Source organism: Taudactylus pleione, unplaced genomic scaffold, assembly GCF_031769625.1.
Source record: "Taudactylus pleione unplaced genomic scaffold, aTauple2 ptg000757l, whole genome shotgun sequence".
NCBI classification, from domain to species: domain Eukaryota; kingdom Metazoa; phylum Chordata; class Amphibia; order Anura; family Myobatrachidae; genus Taudactylus; species Taudactylus pleione.
This window is the reverse complement of record NW_028285159.1, coordinates 567,622-582,637: the sequence shown is the minus strand read 5'-3', so window position 1 is coordinate 582,637 and position 15,016 is coordinate 567,622. Positions and strand designations below refer to the sequence as shown.

General features: G+C 44.3%; 1 protein-coding gene across 2 annotated transcripts in view; it reads right to left on the bottom strand.

The window, feature by feature from the left end:
- Positions 1-11,574, bottom strand: part of RIGI (RNA sensor RIG-I) — an 83,898-nt gene extending 72,324 nt beyond the window's left edge. The window contains exons 1-2 of one of the 2 annotated variants that reach the window (XM_088457319.1): positions 11,380-11,574; positions 1,821-1,946 (exon numbers count right to left, since the gene is read on the bottom strand). In XM_088457319.1, coding sequence (XP_088313445.1) covers positions 1,821-1,926 — 106 coding nt within the window. In that variant the 5' untranslated portion in view covers positions 1,927-1,946; positions 11,380-11,574. The remainder of the gene's footprint in view (positions 1-1,820; positions 1,947-11,379) is intronic. The other variant, XM_088457318.1, reaches the window with a different exon arrangement.
- Between the last annotated feature and the right edge of the window lie 3,442 nt (positions 11,575-15,016).

Here is a 15,016-nt window from a genome sequence, read left to right as displayed (position 1 = left end):
GACTGGGCATATCACTGCCAATGTCCCTCCTTCAGGCTTAGTCCTGGATGTACTTACATTACCAGACATAAGAGAAAGAAGAAGGACAGATGCAGTGCACAATCTAAAGCTGGATATGGAACTGCATAGACATACACAGGCCAGGAAAGAGAAAGAAAACCCAGACTCAGCACCCAAACTACATTATTTCCTTACATATAAAGGGGAGATAGAAGGAGCCATTGCCACTGTTTTGGGGATTTCTACAGTGAGGGAAGCTTGCCATGAAAGAGGTGCTGAATAGGTATAGAACTCCCAGGACTAGTACCAAAAGGGATTGTTGCCATATAGAAGCACGGACACCTGTATGTCCCTCGGCCTAGTATGGGGTTGCCGTGATAGGTAGCCTTTACCCTCTGGCACTCTTCCTGTGCAGGTCATGGTGTCTGGGGCTTCCTGCAAATGGGAGCCACTTACTTGTAAGCTGTGCCTCTGGTGCTTGATCCAATGCCAGTCCCTGATGGGGAGTAGTGACAAGACCCTTCAGAGTCATGCCCCTCAGTGGGAGTGGTCAAGCAGCAGAAGGAGGTTGTACTCTCCACGGTACCGTCTCTGCCCACTCCAGGCATGCAGCAACTCCATTCATGCATTCACATGTAGTACGGTTACAGTATAATTGTTGTACAATTGCATGTACAGTATATACAATTTATATAATTGGGTAATGTGGCCCCGCTTTGTATTTGTTGTAACAGTAAATACATTTCCCTGACTGAACATATCTGCTATTGTATTTTCTTATTGATTTAGATGACATATAATTCAATTAAAATATTATATAAAAATAAGCAGGCTGCAGTTGCCATCTTTAATGGAGCGACTTTAACATGTCAGAGTATCGAAAGTTTGTATGGTGTCTATGCATGTACGCATGTGTATATTTTGTGTCAGTGACCTATATGTCTCGGTGTCTAGAGTTGATGTGAGCCAGCATTCATACTATAGGGAAATTCAATTAGCCGCGGAAATTTACGGCGGGCTAATTGATCCACGAAGCTCTCCAATTAACCACAAAGCGCGGCCGTCTACAGCATTTATCAGGGATTTTTTTTAGGGACCTTAGCAAGCTCCGAAAAAAATCCCCAATAATTATCCCATTTTCGTGGATCGGGCAGTGAAAATACAAGTTCACGGACCTGTGTGATTTTGACTGAAAATTGATAATTCGGGCGCAAAAAATGGGCTCTAACTGATTACCTGAAGGTAAAAATGCTAAAAAGTCAAGTTTTTTGCGCCCGAAAAATTAATGGAGCTGATACTGTTGGTATATCTGGCTCCTCTGAGTTAGTGACCATATAGTTGAACATATGATTTTGTAGAATATTGTTATAATACATGGCCGTGCTCTATCACAAAAATAAATAAATAAAATATAATATAAGTTAATATAAGTTAAGATAACCACACACTTTAGATATTTCCAGCCAATTCCACATATTTGTTCAGTTTAGTGTATGTACATGGAAGGTAATCTGCCAGTGCTCAACAACAGCAAGAAACGGCTGTGGTATTTTTGATTTGGTCGGTCAGACCATCATTTCCAGATTTCCTTTAAGCTTAACAGTGTACTGTAAAATCATAAAGATAAGTCTCTCAATGTGTGGAGTCACAAGATCCTTTGCATCTGTAAGACCATTGCACAGTTTGTCAGACTGGCTGGAAAACTCTGTAGTGCGTGACTAGATGTAGACAGCACTAGTGTGATGTTACATACTTTGATTGTGTAAACATTTTTCAATATTATATGAAAAAAAGTAAAGTGTTAGAGATGAAAATCTCACTTTGTGTAATCCAGCTTGTCATGTGTCCCATCACATAAGAAGGTTTCAGGATATTCACAATGTAATTACTATAGAGCCTCAGACTTTTCTTCACCTCTGCGCTCATTTTTCCTCACCCGTTTGAACCTGTAAGACAGGTTAAGCAAATCATTATCAATTTGTGCAACAAACTTTACGTTTAGGCAGATATTCCTTCATTTATTTTCCACACCACTTTAAAATTAAGGCAAACAGAAATAATAAATGAATAAAGTAGCCGAGATAATAATCAGATGTATTCCTTATTAGTTATGCCGCTGCATTCCGTTAAAATATAGCACACACTAAGAGGGGTATTTATCAAAGCTGGGAGAGAGATAAAATTGTGAGAGATAACGTACTAACCAATCAGCTTCCAATTTACATTTTGCAGGCTGCATTTATAAAATGATAGTTTGGAGCCGATTGGTTGGTAATTTATATATTACAAGTTTATCTCTCCCCCAGCTTTGATAAATAAACCCCTTAAGCTGTGTAGACTAGAGAGATCTGACATTTTAGAAGCAAAAAGGTGGGGGAGCTTAAATGGTGTAAAAAAAAACCAACAACAAAAAACAACAATTAATGATTTGAAAAGTGAAGGTTTCACCATAAAAAAACCACACAGTATGAACTCTCTCAAACATTAGTTTAAACTAAAGTATTAAACATTCACCAGAAAAATGTTATATAGAGACATGGAAAATCACCAATCTGAAAGAAGCCTTCACTTAAAATATATCTAGCTAGAGAAGTGGAAATATATTATCTGTATCAGTTGAAATTAAGTCCCACATCCAAGATGAAAAAAAAACCACCATAACATAAAGGACATACTGTAAGTACCATAAATTGAAATGTCCTTTAGGAGTGAAGACTAAAAACAATAGAGGAGTTGTAGCCAGCCTTCAACCGAAAAGGGAGAACTGGTATGGCATATAACACTCCAGAAGTAATAGTTGCATTCTACTAGATTCTAGAGAGGAATCATAACCTGCGTAAGTAAATCCTTCTTTAGCAGAACCTCAAAGGTGATTTGAAGATGGATAGTTAAACCTCTAAATACGTTGTATAGCCATATGACGAAGTTAGCAGAGAACAAAGCCATGTGTATCTCATGTAGGAGGAACATACACAGTGACACACATCAATGGTCCTTCTGCATGCTACATCCTACACAGCAAAGGTCCTTCTGCATGTTATGTCCTTAACGGTCAATCATAAAGTAACAATCAACTTGTAACAGTGTACAGTAATTCAAATTTCACAGGGTTTAAAGGTGCCTACATACTGAGTGATATTTTAGATGACTTGCCCGATTCCGACGCATTGTGACGACAAATAGTTTAAAATATGCCCAAATCATGGGTGTCCACTCATGATGCCGATGTGCGTCCCTGCAGGTCGTACATCGCATCTTCAGATCTGCCGTGCTGTAGGGCAGATCTGACAATCTCAGTCATGATGCACTGGAATAGTTAGGAGGCACAATAGATCGTTGTCACATTGGACAGTTTTTAACACCAAATTGTGCCCACGACTGCTGGGGAGAGTTCAAGGGGAAATCGGACACAATGTCGGATCGTGAGCACATCGCCAAGTGTGTAGGCACCTTAAGGCTTTTCCCTATATATCAAAGCCCCTTCTGGTAAAGACAATCGCCAGGCATAGCCTTCATGGAGGCCTCTTGCAATGCTACACCATGCAAGGCATGGTTGAAGCCTATTTATCATCGACTACAGCAGGACAATTACTGCAACAGTCCCACTAACGTGAATACCATCTCATAAGATTATTAAAATAATGCATTTTTTTGTGCAGATTTTGTAAAATAATAATAAAATTAAAAACTTGATATATGGGAATATCTGACCGTGCATCCTATTTGGTTCACTCTGCATCCTAAACAAGGGGTGCGCCCCCCCCCCCTCCAACAAAGAAAATAATCTAAAAAATATATATATATATAAAAAGAAGTGGCGCTGAATGTACCTACAGTATAGTCTCCCTTCCCACTATGCTCTGTTTATAAATAGTGAATTAAAGAGAGACATTGTCATAAAGAAAGTTGCCTGAAAAGTGATAGTACGCTATAAACATTTTTTTTTTATTCATACTCTAATATTTTTTAAAAGTACTTCTATTCCTTGTCTTATGTCACATAATAAAATGGGAATGGGTATGTAATGCCGGCTGTCGTGATGCCTCCCGTCAGAATACCCACAGCGGTATCCCGATGGTTGGTATTCCGACAGGGATCAGGTAAGTATACTTACCCTCCCCCATTCTCCCCCTAACCCTCCCTTCTTGTAGCCTATCCCTAACCCTCCCCAACCCGCACCCTAAGTTCCCCCCTTCGTGCCTAAACCTAACCCTCCCCCCCTAGCCCCCTCCAGTGGTACCTGACTGTAACCCTCCCCACTCGAGGTGCCTATCCCTAACCTCCCCACCCAAAACCTAACCCCACTAACCCCCCCCCCCTCCCGGCTTACCTCCTGGATTCCTGAGCCGGGATTAAGGTAGGTGTCTGTATTTTGACGCCTAGCTTTTTTTAAGTTTTATTTTTATTGAGACATTGTAGATCCACAAAATATTAATACATAGTACCGTTGCAATATTTTGAGGAAATACAAAATACATATGTAAATAACAGTTGTGTAATCAACAGACTTAAGAACATTATATAAACATCGAATAGACAATCACTGTTATCACACTTGTAGCTACATTTAAAAAAACAAACAATTTCCAATATATTTGGTTGCAAAATACTAAACCTAATACTATAAGCTCTGAATAAAAAACATAAAACAAATTTGAATATAAATCAATCGGCTAAGGAGACAGGTGGGTCTTGCACTGCCAGTCTAGTGAGATACCAAGTTTCAACGCCTATCTTAACTCCTTTGTCGGGATTCCAGCGTCGGCATTGAGACCGGCGGCCTTAACTACATCCCAGTAAAATGTATGCATACAAATATGAATGTACACATTAGTTTTACACATGCAGTTAAAAAGGCATGAACTCATTAGTCAATAAACACACATGGTATAGCAAATAAAACACATATTTTTCAAGGTTCACAGAGAATGCATGCAGTGTCTAATTATTAGCAACAAATGTTGCCCGAAAATGTTGCAGTTTTTGTGCTACAAATTATGGTGGGAATTCAATTCAAAGTGATGTTGAAGGGAGCTCCCGAAGCTATTCAATTCAACGCAATTTTATGGGCGGGCTATTCAGCATCACAATGAATTGAATTCCGCCCAATGGAGTAGAAAATAACGCACCATATAAATGCATGCAAAGTAGCCACTTATCAAAAAAATTTTGCCAGAAGGTATTGCAGTTAAGGTGCTACGAATAATGGAGTTGATGTAGTCTAGTAGCTTAACACTTGTTCTAGCATTTTTTTTTTTTTTTTAGTAGATTCTCCTAAAAGAAATGCCAGAACAAGTGTTAAGCTACTAGACTACATAAACTCCATTATTCGTAGCACCTTAACTGCAATACCTACGTCAAGTCTCAAGTTAAAAGAATTTATGGTGACAATTAGTCATTTTGGGGTATATTTACTAAAGTGCAGGTTTTTAGAAGTGGAGGAGTTGCCCATAGCAACCAATCTGATTCTAGTTAACAATTATCTAGCACCTTCTAGAAGATAATAGCTAGAATCTGATTGGTTGCTATGGACAACATGTCCACTTCGAAAAACCTGCACTTCAGTGCAGGTATTGACCCCTTTGTGTCAATATAATGTGCTACAGCACAGGTTCTCAAACTCAGTCCTCAGGACCCCAAACAGTGCATGTTTTCCAGGTCTCCTCACAAGACCGCAAGTGAAATAATTAGCTCCACCTGTGGATCTTTTAAAATGTGTCAGTGAGTAATCAATGCACCTGTGTAGCTGCTGGGTGACCTGCAAAATGTGACCTGTGTGGGGTCCTGAGGGCAGAGTTTGAGAACCACGGTGCTACAGCAATCTCTAGCAGGGAGAATAAGCCTGTCACATACAATCAGCAGCCCATATGGGTCTCCTTATTGAAGCACCAAAAGATTAAAATAAATCTGGTTATGAAATCCTGTTCACCAGAACACCTGGCCTGTCACATTTCCCCACTCAATTTCCTCAGAAGCATAAACTGTGGGGTGATGTGCAGTGCAGACTTTAAATTATTCCCAAATATGTCTACAAAACAACTCTACTGATGGTGGTGAAATGAGTCCTGTTTTCAAGGTGAACTGTTTGTTTCTGTTTCTGCATAATTTCATGAAAAACTGCCCTGATAAATAGGCCCTTTAGCTTGTAAATGGAACTTGGCATGTATATAAAGGGTGCACACAATTATTGTATATACAGTGTTTTATTGTCAAATAATCACATAGGCAGAATCTGACACTATTCTTTTATTTTCTATTTTGATTTTTGAGTGACCCTTTTCAGAAGAAGCATTTTTATGCCTTTTGCCAGTGTGTAGCAAGAACTGACAACTTTTTATATTTATTGTTATTTTATATAATTTTTAGCAACTAATAATTCTATTTTGTATTTGTTGTTTTTATAAATATCATGATAAATAAGGACCAGCGGGATATCATTTAGCAAGGTTTAGGAGCATATCTGAAGCACCAACAATGTTGCAAATTGCCATGATAAAATTGCACAATTCATATTCATATACCCAAATTAATATAGTTTCCATTTAGTGTCTTGATTCTGCAATAGTGCTATTGCTTAAAATTTCACCTATACATTATTGTGGCTGATCAATGTCAATAAAAATCTTTTGTTTAAAAAAATAAAAAATCACCTATACTAGTTATTACTGTACATGTTTTTTTTTTGCTGCCTGATTGGTCAGTCTTTGGGCCCCATTTAACAACGATACATAGCTATGGGTTATGTCATCCTTTCAATATTTAACAAACAGCGGTAATCTAATATTACCTTTGATTGTCACTGCATTGCTCTCGCCATCTTTAGACGTTGAGAGCGATGCAGTCCCCATTGCTGGCATCGCTGAAACCGGAATGGACACCGCCAGATGAAACAGTCATGCACATGTGCAGACTGACCGTTACGCATGTGCATGACATAGGGAATCAGTATGGCCAGCGGTTCAAATCCCGACAGCAGCTGCCCGACACAGGAGGAAATCCCGATCGTCCCAAGGTAAGTACTAACTAACCTAATTCTACCCCCTAACTCTAACCCTCCCTTCCCCGCAGCCTAAACCTAAGTCCCCCGGAGGCGTGCCTAACCCTAACCTCCCCCCGGGGGTGCTAACCCTAACTCCCCCTTCCCCTAGCCTAAACTTACCTCCCGGGGGGTGCCTAACTCTGTCTCCCCCCCCCCGGAGCCCTAAACCTAACCCTCCCCCCTGCGGCTGTCCGTGCCCGGCTTACCTTTGACCGGTAAGCCGGGTGTCGGGCTCCCAGTGTAGGTCTAATGACAGGGTCGGGATTTCGACGCCTGTCATTAGTGCCTTGCCGGGATTATGCAGTCGGGAATCCGGCTGTCGGGATTAGGTCCGCCGGCTTCCCGACTGCATACCTGACATAGAAGTCAGTTGCTAGCAGCGTTAGGCCAGGTAAGTAATGAAGAATACCAGTAGCATATTCGTTTGTATTAGTGTGATACTAAATAAAATATGCCGCTGGCATTTAGGTTCGTTAATAATTGGGGCCCTTAGTAACTAATGCTAACATATAAATATGAAGGTAATCACAACAATACTGTATTATTGTATATTGTAACAACACCCTATTTAAACACGTTTTACAAGAAAACATTGTAGTAGATATTTTACAGAATTTTGAGAAGGTTGTTTTCAGTATTTTTATAGTAAACAGCTTTATCTAGTTTGCTGTATGTAGGTCTGTAATAACATCAAGCTTTTTAATTGAATTTTTTGTGACAATTTTAAGACATTGGGCCTGATTCAGACCCACTCGCGAGCGGCTGTACGCTCGCAAGTGGGTCGATGGTCTGCACTGAGCATGCGCACGACGGAGGGAGCTCCGTCGTGCGCATGCGCCAGACACGACGAGCGAAGGACTTTCCTTCGCTCGTTGTGTCCGATCAAAGGGGGCGTGCTGTCAATGTTGATTGACAGCAAGCCCCCTTTGGTGGGCGTGCCGGGGGCGTGCCTCCCTGACGGGGGCGTTCCCACGGGAACGCCTCCCGTCAGAAGCCGGCCCACTGACATCACTAGTGATGTCAGTGGGAGTGATTTTGGCTCTGATAGAGCCAAAATCACTCCGGAGCTTGCGGTTGAAAACCTCAACCGCAGGCTCCGGCTCGCAATTTCGATGGTCGCGATGGTCACGACCATCGCGGCCATCAAAATGCACGCTCGTATAGCCTGTGGGTGGTGACCCACAGCTATACGAGCGTCCAGGAGGACGCTCCATGAAAAAGGAGCCCGGCCCTCATGCTGAGCGTGCGCTCTGCTCAGAGCGTACGGCTCTGAATGAGGGCCATTGTTCAATCTGAACAAAGTGATAAAATAAAACAAATATTTAAAAAAGGAGAAAGATACACAAAAGAACTATGGCAAAAACAACACCACATAAACAAAGAAAGAGAAAAAAAACCTTAACATTAAGTGGAGTGGAAACTGCATAAGCCAAACAAAACAAAAACAATACAGAAAGAGAAATCAACCTTCTCAAATACCTGTAGAAAGTGCTATATAAAATAATACAGAATTGAAACTGAAAGTAACATCTCTAAACTGTATAGAGTCCCTTCAACCCTAGTTTAGTTTTTTTTTGGTTTTTTTTATAAGTTTTGATTTTCTGTAACAATATCACCTTTAAATGGGATGCATTGAAATCACATAAATTCTAGAGACACACCTTTAAATCTAGGACTGCATACAAATAGTAGATGCTAGTATAGCCATAAATTAATTACATTTTAGGGCCCCATTTATCAATGAACCATAACCCCTTTAGCACTTGCTAAAGCAGTTAAGTCATCCTTTCAATATTTAACAAACAGCAGTAATTTAAGATTACCGCTGTTCATTACTGTATCGCTCACGGTCCCCATTGCAGGCTATGGATACATGGCAGCTGCCTTTCCGCCTTCAGCAAAGCCTACCGGGCACTGCCGGGTCCCCACCGGGTGAAACAGTCATGAGTCATGCACAGGCGCAGACTGACCGTCGTGCATGCACATTACATAGAAGCCCGTCGCTGGCAGCCAGGGCAGCCATCAGAAATTATGGGGCCCGGGACTGACAGAATAGGCAGGCCCCCCCCCCCCCCACCTCCGTTATTGAATGCAGTCTGTGCGCCCTTCCTTTTTATTTATATTACCTAACCGCCCCCCTTATTGAATGTAGTCTGTGCACAGCAGGCCCTGCATTTTCATCACCTCACCCACCCCCCCCTGGTTAGTGAATATATTCTGCGCGTGGCAGGCCCTGCATTCTTATTTTTATTACCTCACCCCCCCATTACTGAATTTAGTGAGCTAGTGAGCGCGGCAGGCCCTGCATTTTTATCACCTCTCCCCCTCCTGCCCCCCTGGTAGTGAAGTCTGTGAGCAGCAGGCCCTGCATTTTTATCATCTCTCCCCCTCCTGCCCCCCTGGTAGTGAAGTCTGTGAGCGGTAGACATCTCCGTTCCCCCCCCCCTTCGGCCCCCCGGGTAGTAACATGTTATGCGCGGAAGGCCCTGCATTTTTATCACCTCACACTCCCCCATGCACCTGCTGACCAGACATTCCCCCACTTACCTTATGGATCAGGATCTTCTTCCACGGTACACCAGCAGTGCAGAGTTGCAGACGCGCTCCTCTTCATCCGCGGCTCACCCTACACTGGCGCGCCATTACGTCACACGCGCTGACTCCTAAACAAGCTTGCGGACCGGCAGCCAATCAGGAGCAGCCGCTACGGCCGGTCCTGATTGGCTGCCGTTCCGCGACCTCAGGCTGGCCCTCGTCCGCACTGCTTCCATCTCTCTCCCTGCATCATTTGTTACTGCTGCTGCAGCGGTGCTGCTACCCGGGCCCCCCTCCCTCTCCCCTCCCTCCGGGCCCGGGACTCGAGGCCCGGCGGTCCCCCCCTGATGGCGGCCCTGCTGGCAGCGACAGGCAACCAGCAGCTGAGCCTAGCTCACGGATGAGGTAAGTAATGCTGAATACCAGTTGCATATTTGTTTGTATGACTGAGATACTAAATAAGTATGTCGCTAGTATTAACATTTGTTGATTAATGGGGCCCATAGTATGGTCTATCCTACAGATACTACCACCACAGAACCACTACAACCAGGGGGGTATCTATAATGGGTGCAGGGTGTGCAATGCAGATGGGCCCCTGGGTCCAGGGGGGGGACCACCCTGTACACCTATACTTTATTATACTTACCTCTCAGAAGTCCCAAGTTGGCCGGAGTAGTGCTACACTAAATGCATGGAAAATGTCCGCCACGGCCATTTTCCCATCGTTTAGCACATGCGCAGTAGGAAAATCGCCCAGAAAATGGCAGCTGCACCATTTTCCTGGTGTCCTGCGCATGCGTAGTATCCTCCGGGCACAGACTAGTGCCCGGAGTCTACTGCCACTGACAGTTTGCTGGCGGCCCCGGGGGGAGAGGATGGTGTATACAGGTGTAGAAACAAAAATCAAGGGCTCCCATACATCAGCGACGGATTGTCGCAATTCCCCGATCACCAGATGCCAGCGATGGGTCATCAGTGAAATACATCATGTTATGGGTACCATACATCCGTGACGGATTGTTGCAATTCCCCGATCCACAGAAGCCGTGGCTGTGGTATCAGTGAATCCAACATGTTGGATTTCGCTAATTTGACAATCCCGATCAAAATATGATTGGATCGTCAAATCAGGGATTTTTAACATGAAGAATCATGGCCGCCAGTCAGCGTCTCTAGTCACATCGGTGATACGCTGCATGATGTAAGGGACCCTTTGGATTTCCCTGATTTGCCGATCCTGTCCAAAATACAATTGGGTTTGCCAAATTGGGGATTATTAACATGAAAAATTTCCCAGATTTCCCGATGGCTTGGTGATCTGGCTGCAGGTTGGTGTTTACAAAGGGTGAATTGGCGTTTCCGGTCGGATGGGGGAATTATGGAAATGGCGCCTGATGCACGAGGCCCTTTAGTGCAAAACTCTGAAGTTATTGGAAAGTGGACTTCCCCACCTGTGTAACTCCAATAACAAAAGGGGGGGGGGGACATCAAACGTATTAAATACCATCTTATCATAATAGGAGAGTTATTTGATAAAGGTACTATATACCTGGAAACGTTCTTCTTGGCCTGGAAAATATTGTTCCACCACTTGCCAGATAGTCAGTGATTTAAATCTCGCACATAGGACACTGGTTCATGGCAAAATTGTTCACAGAAACAAAGACGGATGCTTTGCTTCTGCTGGTGGTTACAATTGCAATAGCATTCAACCCAATTTGCAGTGTAAAAACCTCCTTAACTGGCAGTGCACATCCCTGCAGAAATGCTCTAACTGTACAGGCAGAAGCTCCCAGTCCTACCAGGATTATCAGTTCTGTTACCTCACAGCACAGAAGGGGACTCCTCGCTTCTACTTTTCTCCAGCGACGTTCAGATCAAGCCAAGCGCCTGTAGCTGTGTGCAGAGCAGCAGACAGACATCCAGCTGATACGGAAACTAAAGCAGTCACACACATAGGCGGAAGCACAAATACCAGTGACTCTGGGAGAAACGAAACTGCACTCCTCTACCTATCTCCCTCCCAGCCTCTGGGGAATTTGTAGTCTCATGAGTTTCATTTCTTGACAGCTTGGAGCCTGGAAGGAGCCGGGCAGTGGGGGAATTTTTCTGCAAACGTCACACCTCCACTAAAATGAAGTCGCACGATTTAAAAAAAAAAAAAGCTATTTATAAAAACATTTTGATAAAAAAATAAAAAAGCCTTAAAGCTGCCCATCCACTAGGCGATTATACCTAGCGATGGAGCGATAACGACGGTAGTTAACGCTCCATCGCTTGGTAATCGCCCGCAAACCGGGCAGTAAAAGGTTAAAAATGACCAGCGATGCGCGCGCCCTCTGGTTGTTTTTAACATCTATCATCGTCCGAACATGACGGTCCACCTGACGACCACCATCAGGTTGCCATGTTCGGGGACGATTGATCTGCATACACTGAACATCTGAACGTTCAGTGTATGCAGTTCACCCGCGGGAGACGACGGCGTTGTAATCATCAGTAGTCCCCCGCATTGTTAAATGGATGGGCAGCATTATTCAAAATAGCTACTTGCAGATACATTGGAAAAAATCATGCCATCGTGAAAGCAAACCATGTACACTAGCACGATTTTGGGCCAATTGCCCGATTTTCCACACGTCGTAAGATGAATCGTGTAGAAATCGTGTATATTGTAACATAGGATCCGAGCCGATGCCCGCTCCCGCAGCTCCTAAAACGTATCGTACGATCAGATGTGCAGCCCATATGATCCGGCGTATTCATATGCTGATTGTGCCGTGTTTTCACCATGCGATGCATCGTGTGTCCGACTACTGTGATTTCAGTGACATTTTGAAGAATGATGATCAGTTTTTCAGCAGGCACACGATCGATCGTAACGTGAGATCGTATGTACATAGTGTGTCCAAAGTGCATTTGGGACTGCCAGGGAGCTGCCGGGGAGTTCAGGGGAAATCGTAAGATGAATCTTATGCTGGTCGTACTAGTGTATGGCCAGCATTCTGCAGACCCAGAGAATTTAGAGAACAGAAACTGAAAGCCAACTTGTTAATGTAGCCAAATCCCGAGACAATAAACCTCAAGGTACTAAGGGCCCCATTTAACAATAAACCTTATTACCAGCAGCATGTTTTGTTTCGTTTTGCAGTGATACTAACAAATATGCCATTGGTAATTAACATTACTTACCCCTCCGGTGAGGTCCAGTGACATACCCCTCCTGGACAGCATCCTCCATGCTGTTGCTGGCAGCCTATCGCTGCCAGCAATGTGCTGTTATTTCATGCATATTACACTCAGGGCCGTAGCTAGGGTGGTGCGGCCGGTGCCATCGCACCAAGCGCAACCCTCCTAAGGGAGGAACTGGCCGCCCACGCAATCAGAAATGACAGCAGCCTCCCCCCTGCACATTACTCGGCCTCCTCACATCTATTGGGACGGGAGCCACAGTTTATACTTGTCGCCGGCCGCAAGACAATCGCGGACCGGCGGACACTCAAAAACAAGTGGTGGCCTTTTAAATTTGGTACCGGCCGCTAGCCAATCATGGCTTGCGGGTCGGCAGCCAATCAGAAGCGGCCACGTGGTTTTTTTTTCTAGGTAGTCAGTTGGGGTAGGGGTGAGGGGGACAGGGGGGGACACCAATGCTCTCTCTTGCACAAGGCACCAAAATGTCTAGTTACGGCTCTGATTACACTTTTACTCGGTGGGAACTTAATGCCTGGAAAACGTCACTGAAGCAGTAAAGCCTGTTGCAGGGTCCCCATTGCCAGTAATGGCAACCGTATTGCCATCCAGGGCTGGACTGGCCACCTGGCACCTCTGGCAAATGCTAGAAGAGCAATGATCTCAAGGCCGGCTTGAGGAGCGTGGCAGCCATTACAGAGGGCGGAAGTCATCCACCTGACTCAGGAGGTATCCCCGCCGGAGTTCATGGTATGAACTCAGGGGGAGGGAAGGGGTGGCGGCAGTGATGGGCCTGTGCACATGATGGGCCGGTCTGGTGTTCAATCCTTGCTGAGCAGCACCGCCTCCCGGTGCTCTGCACGGCCAGGATACTAAGAGACGGGGTGTGCCGCAAGGCCAGACTCCCGTGACCCACAGCACACCTTGTGAAACTTAACCACGCCCCTTCTGCGAGCACGTGCCTATGGCGGGCGCACAGGGAGGATTTCCTGGGCTGATCTACAGCCCTAGTCCGTCCCTGTTGCCATCTAAAGAAGGCGTAAGCGGTACAACGATACACTAACAAACAACAGTAAGCTAAAAGGGCCTATCCATTATACGACTTTGTGAACAATCCAACCAAAACCAGGAAGTTTTGGTCGCATTGTTCACAAAGTCGGGTAATGGATAGCCGGCAAGGATCAGTGATGCTCGTGCACGCTGGATCCTTGCCGACCCCAACTATCTACTGAACATGCCCAACAACCTGACGACGCTCGTTCGGCATGTTCAGAGATAGGAGGTCGGGCTCCTGCACTGAATGACGTTCATTGAACGCCGTTCAGTGTGGGCACCGCACCTCGGCGACCTGAAGGTCTGAATGCTAGATGTTCAGTCTTTCAGGTCACCTAGTGGATAGGCCCCTTAAGCTTGCCACTGTTTGTTAAATACTGAAAGGAGGAAATAACACCTTTGGTGAGTGCTAAAAGGGTTCTGTCTAACTGCTGAATGGAGCCCTATAAATGTTAAATAGCCAGACTCCAATCCAGGATCATCAACTTTGCAGGCATAGCCACAAATACAGATAAAACAAGACAATAATGCTTTAAAATATGGAGTATTTAGAGATTGTGGAATCAAGAATAACAAAATAATACAGGCAGTTTACATGACATATAAAGAGTGTGAGCCATTTACCATTGATGAGAATGCTGAATTTAAAGATTTATAACAACTTTGGCTCCCCAGTATAAAGTTCTGACTTGGAAGAGGTCACTGAAAAATATAATTCTCTAACCATATCAAAAGGGAAACCTTGTAAACAAAAAGTGCATCCCTACAAAAGGTGCTTGGACTGATAATCAAATGGAGTTTTCTAAGTATCTGCCCATTTCGCTGATGATGACAATGAGTTATTTAGTGGAACACTTGAGGGCTTATGTATCTGGGGGAGATTATTGTGAGTTTTCTGCATGTTTAAAGTGGAATTAATTTAAGAGACACCAACCTGGTCTTGCCTTTAAATGATTGCTGCTGGAAACTCGCATCTTGCAGGCTATTACATAAGCCCTTGTTTCAAGCATCGCATATTGTATGCGACACATCCTGCCACTCATCACATGCTTTTCCGATAAGAGCTGTCTTTGGCGTTATGAGGACTTTCGGGTTTATAACTCAGGAGTCCTACTGCCCGCCCATGCACAGTCCTCGGCTTGTGCAAGGTGTGGCAGGGGTGTGTGTGTGTTGGGGATCAGGGGATTTGTGAGGAAA